The sequence below is a fragment of the Antennarius striatus genome, chromosome 3 (assembly GCF_040054535.1).
Source record: "Antennarius striatus isolate MH-2024 chromosome 3, ASM4005453v1, whole genome shotgun sequence".
In the NCBI taxonomy this organism is placed as follows: domain Eukaryota; kingdom Metazoa; phylum Chordata; class Actinopteri; order Lophiiformes; family Antennariidae; genus Antennarius; species Antennarius striatus.
In genome coordinates, this window is record NC_090778.1 from 12,105,041 (window position 1) to 12,114,991 (window position 9,951).

The window sequence follows — 9,951 nt, forward strand, 5'->3', positions numbered from 1 at the left end:
GGGGGAAACCAAGGCATTCCCATTCAAGACAAAGAACTGCTCCACCAAATGCTGGGTCTACCACTGGGTATCCTTCTAAATGGACATCCGTGGAACACATTTCGAGGAAGTAATTTAATGAGCATCCTGATCAGATGGCTCAACCACCTCAGCTGGCTTTGCTGGAAGTGGAGGAGTAGGGTTTCTACCTTGAGCCTAGACCAGATGTCTGTGCTCTTTACCCTATGTCTAAGGACTGCAACAGCAAACTTGCTGAAAAAAAAACTTTCAGCCGCTTGTAGTCATGTATCTTTGCGGCCAATGTTCAATCCTCATGATGATACATGGGGGTTGGAACAAAGTCAAACCAGTAAACGGAGAGCTTTGCAATGTGGCTTGTTTTTATTGTCGCTATCACAGACCAGTGGACAGACTGGATGCTGCACCGATACACCTGTCTATTTTCCTTTCCCTTTTTCCCTCATGAATAAGTCAGAGATACTTGAATTTCACTGCTTGAGGGAGGGACTCCTCTCCAAACAACAGTGAGCACTCCAGCATGCTTTTGGCTGAGAAACATTACCTCAGATTTAGAGGTGCTTATCTTCATCCCAGCTGCTTCACATTCGGCTGTGAGGGTGGATCCACATAAGAACTGAAATGCTATACATAAATAAAACATTTGATTGAGATCCAAATATATTTTCAAGCACACAGGTAGACCAGGTAGTCCTTTCTTTTATAATGTTTTCCCATCATAGCAGTCATTTGGTGCTGATTTACTACTAAAAGTTGTCACTTTCCTAAAACTGGGAAGTCTTTCTGTTGAACCAGTACTTGTAACTGATGTTCTCTCTCATACTTATGTTTCATAATTTGAGTTGGCCTCTCATCTTGGGTTTTCTTTGATGCTGGATCAGGTTTCACTTGTAATCTTGAGTTTTTATCAATACATTTGTCATGCAATTTTAGTTGCGTAACTCTTTTGGATTACATTTTTTTAATCATACATATATGTGTTATAGTTAAGGTAAAGCTTCCTGTAGGGAAGGTAAGAATCTTCACTATACTTGTCTCCGGTACTTTCCTAAGAAACATCAGTGTTATTTTTTGTTTCTCTAAATGTCTCCCAGGATTAAACTCTAGCATTCTCTGGAAACAATATGCAAATTCTAAAAAGAGTATGCTCATTATTAAGTTTACAATTTGTGGCTTTAATTTCGTGAATGTAAAGGGTTTGTTGTGGGTTTCAAACTCAAACAAAAACCAAGCAATTTATAAAGTTAAATGTACCTATGGCAAATGTAGAAGCAACATGTCAAAGTGACACCCAGCAGTGGCAGTAGTGGTGCATAATGTTTTATCCTATTGAACACAACTGGATATTTAATCATCACAGAGGGGACTTGAAGACATTTTATTTACCATGGGGGAATCCCCAAGCTAACCAGAACATGGCAAATGTCCACTTGCATTAATGAACACATTTTTTTCAGAAAGGGCAACAAAGACAAAAGTTAGTGAACTGCTCCCTTTTGTAAGTTCAGTCATTTAGTCAGCCTTTGTCTTTGTTTTTCCGGTATGACCACAGCACCTCCGTAAGCAGAAAGTGCAGGTCTTGCTAAAGAGGAATATGAGGGACAGGATGACTGAGAGGAGGAACACCAGGACATCCAGACTGTGGTACTGGTACCAGGTAAGCTCATGGGCCTGAACTCTAAGGTGCTTGGCTCCTTTGTTTCTCATGGTGAATTCGATCCAGAATACGGCCTCGTCCAGAGGACTCACTGGCCGATCGTGGTGAATAGCAGAGAGTCGCATAGCACTCTCCTTGTACCTGTAAATGCGGATAAATAGGGGAAAATGTGAATTAATGCTTTGTTTTTTTTGCGTAACCGAAAATAAAAAAAACGCCTCACTTATTTTCTAATTTGATAAATTTTAATCCATCTACTGCTTTAGTATGGTAGGCTCTGTGGTGTGACACTCATTGGTAATAATCACTCCGCTTTTGCGGCATTAATACCTGAAAACAAATGGTGCAGATAGGAAACAAAGCTTACGATTTGTCATTGATGACAGCATTTATTGCATCCCTCAGGTCTTCAGTCTTCAAGGAATTCAAGTCTACGATAGTGGCGGCTCCTCTGGCCTTCATGTAGATCATGTTTTCTGGTTGATCAGCAAACAATGGGATGCCCACCATAGGAACACCATGGTAGATGGCCTCATAAATCCCATTAGCGCCACCATGGGTGATGAAGGCTTTGGTCTTTGGATGGCCTGGTAGGGTACCAACAATCATGATAGTGTCTGTGTTGCTGTTGTGTCAAGGCAAAACATTGTATTTTCAAATAACATTGTTTAAATTATTCAGACTCTTAACCAAATTCTTATTTGAGCTCTTTTTTTTTGTATGACTCACTAACTTTGCTTTCCAGGAATTGAGAATGTTTACTTCAGATCTTCTCTCATTCTGTCAGGTTGGATGTAACTGTCACTGTAGAGGCATTCTGAGATTTCTCCACAGGTGTTTCAATGGAATCTATCAATGCTGTGGTTGAGCTACTCAAGAAAATTCAGAATTGTAATTTTGGGAATTTGGGTCATTTACCTGGAACAAGGTGAATCAGGCCCAGTTGTGATTGCTCTGGACCAATGTGCTGGTTGTAGCTACATTTTATACAAAATCCTTCTTTGCCTGGTGCTCCCGTTGGAGGATTTTGGAGACCACTGTGCTCTTGGAAAACTTCAGAGCAGTCTAAAGTTTTTGTGGCCTTCCACAAATATCTGCCTTGACTCAGTCTTATCTCTGGGTCTGACATTTTCTTGAACTTCAGGGCACATTATTTATCAGCTTTTTAGCTTGATGTATACAATCTTGTACTTTTCCAAATCACGTCCATTCACGACAATCAAATGAATTCACAAAATGCTGACTCTAAGTACAGAAATCATTCAGTGATGCTCAGAAGAAATGGGAGGAACCTGAGACACATTGCAAGTGCAAAGTCTGCAAGTGTTTGCTTTTTCAGGACATTTAAATGTATTAAATAGTTTAGTCATTAATGACTGTGGTGGACACTGTATACCATTTAGCAGTATAAATCATGAGTACTACTGTCTCATAGGCATGTTCTGTTATAGTTGTACTTACCCAGTAGGTCATTCTGAGGGATCCAGTTGTATATTTTAGTGTTGGCAGCCAGACTCTTTGGTTTTTCTCCACTGTATTTCCACAGCACCTAATGAACAGTGGCAAAACCATTTTATAAGTTTCCTCTTGCATTAAGTCCTGTCAAAGTTTACTGATCACTCAGAAAAAAAAAGTCAGGTCATTTTAACTATACTACCCTTGAATAATTATTGATGTGTTTTACTGTTGCGTTGACTTGTGACCAATCTTAACCCAGCTATCAAGAGTCAAGAGTTAAAGTATACAAAACCAAAACAGATGACTCACATATGGGCTGAAACCGATTTTGTGATTAATAACATTAGTCCTAGAAGTTTTGGGTACATGAAATCATTAGTTAGTCCAAAATAATTGTACTGCTTTGAGGTATTGAGATAATTTTTGACCATAATATTTCATTTTAAACTATGAATACTCTGCCTCAACAGCATCTTGCAGATACAATTGTTAGTTAGTCAGTCAGTTAGCTTATTCTTGTTTGATAACAAAAAACACATTACTCAGGGGGTAAAGGGAATGAAAATGAGACGATGACCTTGACCTTGAGAAAACTAGGGCAAGGTCAAATTTAAACTTTTTTACACTCAGGAACCTGATAAGATAGAAAGACGAGGAAGAAGGCCAGTCTAAGACCATAGATCAAAGCAAGTGCTTTGATCAATGACAGCTAGCTTTTATCTTTGACCTATGCAAGTAGGTCAGGATGTCACAGGCTGTGACTTCATTGGTTCTAGTTTTAAGTCTGAAATTGATATGGATTGATCAAAAGTTCCTATATTGTTTATTTTAAAACTATTGACAGAACAGCCTTAAATCAATGTTCAAATCAATGTTTTTGATCACAAAAGTAGAACTATTTACCGAACAAGTTTTTATGAACTCAGAACATGAAGTGCACTAATGAATACAACGCATGCAATAGGAAATTATGAACTAAAAGGTATGCATGAACAAAAATTGTCATACTCAACAAAGCTTTCTAATTTTTTTCTTTTTAATTTTTTTAATTTTTATGATCAAACTTTTTTTTCAATTATTTATTTTTACCACCTAATGTTCTTTTTTCCCCCCAGTTAAACAATGTTGATTAGAACCAGAACTCCCAAATAAAAACAACATAGATTGGTGTCATCATGAGACCTTAACAATTATATTATTAACTATTATGAACAATCCAAAATGCTGTGATGGCTGCCAGTCCGCTGTGATGTTACAAATGCCAAGATGGTTTGCCTATGGCTCCCAATCACTCACAGTCAACACAGGTAACCTGTACCTTCCATATACAGCTCCCACTACCTTATGACTATGACACAATTATCCTTTGCTTTATTTTTCTTACACATTCTTCACTTGGCACTGCCTTCTCTTCTCCATCTTCTGCTGCTCCAAAATTACGAAACGTCGCCAATGACCATCATGTAAGAGCTTACACCGAATAATTCCTACCCATTTGATCGAGCACATCTACTCCAACCTTGGTTCTGTTGTGGTACTGTACGTAACAGTCTCCAGTTTAGCCTCATGGCCACTTGTGATGTTGACGGCTGTGTGGATTGTGATTAGAATGGAGACATTTTTCTTTAGTTAGCATTGATAGACTGTTAGGATTGCTTTGTCACATTTCAGCACCTCTTTAGTGTGCAGGGCGGGCCCTTTGGTCCTCTACAGATGGTGAAAGCTCTTCTCTACTCTTATTTACTGGACCAACCAGGATGGTTTTCTGGGCCTTCAGTGCCTTGGAAAGTTCAAGAGAAATAAAGAAGTTATCAGTGGTGATATTTCCCCCCCTAAACACAAGTTACTTGTATTGAAACGGGAAAATATCAGTGTTTGTGAGCCATAAGCGAAACAACTTGGCATTGTAAAAGCAGTGTCTCCAGCTGGCTGGCAGCCATCACAGCATTATTGAATGTTAATAATAGTTAATAATTTTTATTATTAAGGTCTCATGATGACACCAATCTATTTTGAAGCAGGATACAATTACTTTAATTTCACAGAGATATACATGTTTTTATTTCACAGTTCAAATTTGAATGTGTAATTGCAGAGAAGTTATTTTGTGTCAACTAAATAAAAAACTCAATCATTATAGTTTTAATTTAGTGTAGTGACGTGTTTTTATTTATTTCACCAATTTATTCTTAGATATTTAAATGATAATCCAAATTATATACATACTGTGTATATATCCGAGCAGTCAAAATAACTACCTTTGGGAGTTTTAGTAGTTGCAGAATTCTGGGAGGTCGAGTGTTAAGGTGTGTGTGTCTGTGTTTGTGTGTGTGTCTGTTTGTGCATGTGTGTGTGAGTGACAGTGTGAGGGAGAGAAAAAGAGAGAGAGAGAGCAAATGTGTGCGTGTGTGTGCACGTTATGTAACAGTTAAAGTATCTATACAGTATCTAAATTGTTAATTTGAACTGAAGTGAGAAAGTGTCAAACTAAGAACAAGCAGGTAAAACAAAAAACCCAAAAAAACGACTGGAGTGGAGGCTGTGAACGATGCGACACGAGCAAATTTCAGCTCTGTCTGGTGAAATGCACCGCATGCATTCAATAAAACAAAACGAGAAACAAGTTCACTAATAGACCAAAATAGAGGGAAGCTGAAGAAAATATAAGGATAGCAACGTCAGCTACAGTGGAGCCACACACAGAGAAATCAGTATGTGTGTGCGAGAGTGGGGCAGCGACAAGTAGCTCTGCTCTGGCTGTAATCTCTGTAGGGAGGGGCGAGCATTGTGTGTGACTGTCCAATCACTGAGCGTGAAGACAGTCAGTTATGAGGATTTTATGAGCACGAGTATTGACGAGTTTTACTCTTATCATGCTCGTACTCGTAAAAAATGTGTTATACATACCAGAAAGAGTTTCAGTGGATTGTTTGAACTGCTCACTGTTTGTCCCCGCTTCTGTAGTTCTTAGCTGTAGTTCAGCTAGTAATATCAGTTGTTTCCACTCAACGTTCTTTTTCTTCTTGCTGTACCTAGAAGGCTCATAAATTTTGGCCCTGTTTATCCTTGCTTTCCATTGCTCACCAATCTGTCCAGAAGGTATTTTGAAGAAAGATAGGTTCCTATCTTTGTGTCTAACTCCTGTGGTGTTGGAGCATCCATTCACCTCACAGGTAAACGTGATTTTATCAGATGTATTGCTTCATTGATCTATTGTGCTGTAAAGGTTGCCCTGACTGATGAAGCGACAGGTGTCGCCAATGACGCATGACCCCACATGACGGAGCTGCAAAGTGCAGATTTTAAAGTTTCCTGACATCAAGAATGATGCCCGACATCTGGAAATTTTTTATTTTAATTTTTTCATAATTATAAACAAAATATGTATTACTTTAAAATGAGTTTACTGCCCCTTTAAATATCAAAGAAGAATTTGCGAGTAGAAGAAAATCAGCTTCAAAATTGAAAAAATAATTTGTAGGCTAATTGTCTATGAATTTTGTTTATGTTGTTGGATGCTCAATCAGAATTGTTTAAAAACTGAGATTTTGTTTTTTGTTGCATTTCAATCACTGTCAAAGTATAGATTTTGCTGATTATGTAGTACATTTGTTGGATTACATTTACACAAATATCATACCCGTACTTAATCACATGTTTCTGCTGACAAGGGTCTCCTAAGCTTCAAACCTTTTGGGGGATCTGAGCCAGGGCTGAGGCTATCATGTTTTCGTTCTCTGAGCTGATATTCTTGATAAATGATCCCAAGCTGATGACTACAATGCCTGCATCTCCAGAACTTTGGACGAATTCTTCCATATCCTGCAAGAAAAGAAATATTACCTGCAAACTAATCAGTATTGTCTTTAATTTATTCTTATGTTTAATGGCGTATTCTTGTAAATGAAGATGTAAACAAATGGTGTTTGTGTAATATAATTTGAATCAGCTTGTGGCAGGGGAGACAAACCTACCTCTGGTAAAGGTTTAGCAGGTCTGCAGTGAATCCCACCAACAAACACAAAGTTGGGGAGGAAAGGACGAGGGAAATTAAAGTCCCAGTAGGTTCTCATTAGCCACATGTCTGCTCTACCCACAATATCACGGGCACTGGTTGGTGAACCTGTCACAATCAATGAATCAGTCACCCGTTTCAAAATACCACCAATGTTGTAGATAAGGTGAGGAGCATTTATTAACATATGTTACTCTAATTAAAGGTCCCATATTATTTTTTTTAAAATTTGTCATTCACCTGCCGGATGTTTAACTACAATGTATTTGAAATGTCTCACTTCAAACTGATCAGTGGTCCTAAATATCCTTGATTTAACACCCACACACACACACACACACACACACACACACACACACACACACACACACACACACACACACACACACACACACACACACACACACACACACACACACACTGACTAGCCAAATGCTAGCTTCTTTCAACAGTTTGTGGGGAGCTTCCAGTGTGCAGCTTTGAGCCAGGTCATTTCCACACTCTGCTACCTTTAGCCTGAACACAAACTCCACCTTAGGGATGACCATGCCCTTATCCAGGTGGACATGTCAATCACATATGTCTCAGGATAAGTCAATCACTCTGTCAATCATACCGGCAATGACGTCACATATGGCCCTGTTATGAAATGAAGGTTTTTTTCCTGTGGATTTTGTATTATTTCATATATTGAAGCAGAAAACGTTTGTTTTTCAGATTCTACGATTTGGTAGGGTTAGGGAGGACCACTATTTACATGTAGACACCTGAAAAAATGTGTTTTTCATAATAAGACCTCTTTTAATGAAATGATAAACTAACATCTATTTTATGACTGTTAGCTGAGTTACTCACCCATGATGTCAGAGTAATACTTATCTAATCGTTTCCAAAAAACGTTGTCCAACACAATATCCTGTGTTGCGTAGAAGATGAAATTCCACACTCTCTCCAAGAAATCCATCTTATCAGTCAATTTGCTCATAGTACCAGGGACAAAGGAAGGTGGAGCAGGTACTTGACCACAATGTCTCTCCCAGTTACTGCCGAGAGTAAAACGCAAGGAGAAGATCAGAGGGATGCCCAAAATCTCTGCTGTTAAGTCACCGCCAGGGAAGACAGGGTCAGCGAGTAAGAGGTCATATTTGCCTTCTTTCAACTTCTTCATGACGGCTTGCGATTTCAGCACACCGTCCATCTGCTGCAAAGAATTCTCCACACTGACCTTCACCAGTTCAATGAATCTGATGTAGATCTGCAAGTAGTTCATATGAGGCATCTCATAAATGGAAAAATGAAAAAAATCTTCCAAGAATTCTTCAATGGCCTCCATTGATATGGAGACATTAAAGGGCTCGTAGTGAAATCGTGCAGGCTCACTGGAATTCATTAACAGTGATGAACTCGGCACCAGAACTGTCACCTGGTGTCCCCTGTCAATCAGCTTCTCCAGCACTGGCTTCATGTTAATCCAGTGGCTGCCTTCGCTGTACCACACCAAAACATTCCCTCCATTCGTGCTCCATGTCATACAAAACACCAGCAACATGCAAACAGAGAGATGCTCTTTGACCTTCATGATGGTGGTTTTCCTGGGGCAATGGTTGCAGCTACCTGATAGCTTTTAAAGGGTCTGCTCCTAGGAGGACAATTATTAACTTAAAAAAATGAACTCTGTCTCATACCTTGGTGTTTGTTGCAGGACCAGAAATAATGTTCTCAGTCCAAAAATGATCTTGTACTTTAAGAGAAGGTTCAAAGAAAATATTTTTTAAAATCTCTTTTAGCTGTGGAAAGATGGGAAAATGAATTCTTTATTTCTGCATGAATGTGGGTGCCTGTGTAAAAATTTGAAATGCTATACTCATCAGCTGGTTTTCCAGATTGAGGTTGTGGGCCCAGCAGTTTGAGAAGGGAAGCCCAGACAGTCTTTCCCGGCCACTTCTATCAGCTCCTTTCGAGGGAAACCATGATATTCCCATCCAAGAGAAAGAATCCCTCCAGCGAGTGCTGGGTCTACTACTCGGCGACTTTCTGAACAGACATGCCTAGAATACATTTCTGGGAAGGAATTTATTGGGTATCCTGATCCAATGGCTCAATCACCTCAGCTGGCTCTTCTCGATGAGTTGGTTCAGACATCCTCGACGGGATGTCTGAGCTCCTTACCCAGCCACCCTCAGGAACAAAACACATTTCAGCCGGTTGCACTCATGTATCCTTTCAGTTACTGTTCAAAGCTCAAGACCATATATGAAGGTTGGTACATGGACAGACCAGTAAATGGAGAGCCTTTCAATCTGGCTTGTTTTTATTGTCACTATCACAGACCAGTGGACTGACCACATCATTAAGGATGCTGCACCAATCCGTCTGCCTATTTTCATTCCCTTTCATCCCTCACTCATGAATAAGACTTGGAGATACTTGAATTTCACTGCTTGAGGGAGGGACTCCTACAAGAGTGAGCGCTCTAGCTTTTTTTTGGTTGAAAACCATGGCCTTAGATTTAGAGATGCTTATTGTCATCCCGGCTGCTTCACAATCAGCTGTGGATGGTGGATCCACAGAACTGAAATGCTGTACATAAATAAAGCTACTTAAAGTTTGTGTCACTTTCCTAAAACTGGGAAGTCTTTCTGTTGGACCAGTACTTGTAGCTGATATTCTCTCTGTTATGTTTCATAATGTGAGTTGGCTTCTCATCTTGGGTTTTCTTTGATGCTGGCTCAGGTTTTGCTTTAGATCTGGTGTTTTTATCATCAATTTCTCATGTGGTTGTAAGTGTGTATCTCCTTTGGAT

The 9,951-nt window shown here is 39.3% G+C and overlaps 1 protein-coding gene across 1 annotated transcript; it reads right to left on the reverse strand.

The window, feature by feature from the left end:
- Positions 1–1,530: 1,530 nt before the first annotated feature.
- Positions 1,531–8,727, reverse strand: LOC137592206 (UDP-glucuronosyltransferase 2A1-like). The gene is made up of 6 exons (XM_068310189.1): positions 8,004–8,727; positions 7,108–7,256; positions 6,824–6,955; positions 3,137–3,224; positions 2,043–2,262; positions 1,531–1,816 (listed from the first exon to the last, which is right to left on the reverse strand). The coding sequence occupies exons 1-6, from the start codon at positions 8,725–8,727 to the stop codon at positions 1,531–1,533; spliced, it is 1,599 nt and encodes a 532-aa protein (XP_068166290.1).
- Between the last annotated feature and the right edge of the window lie 1,224 nt (positions 8,728–9,951).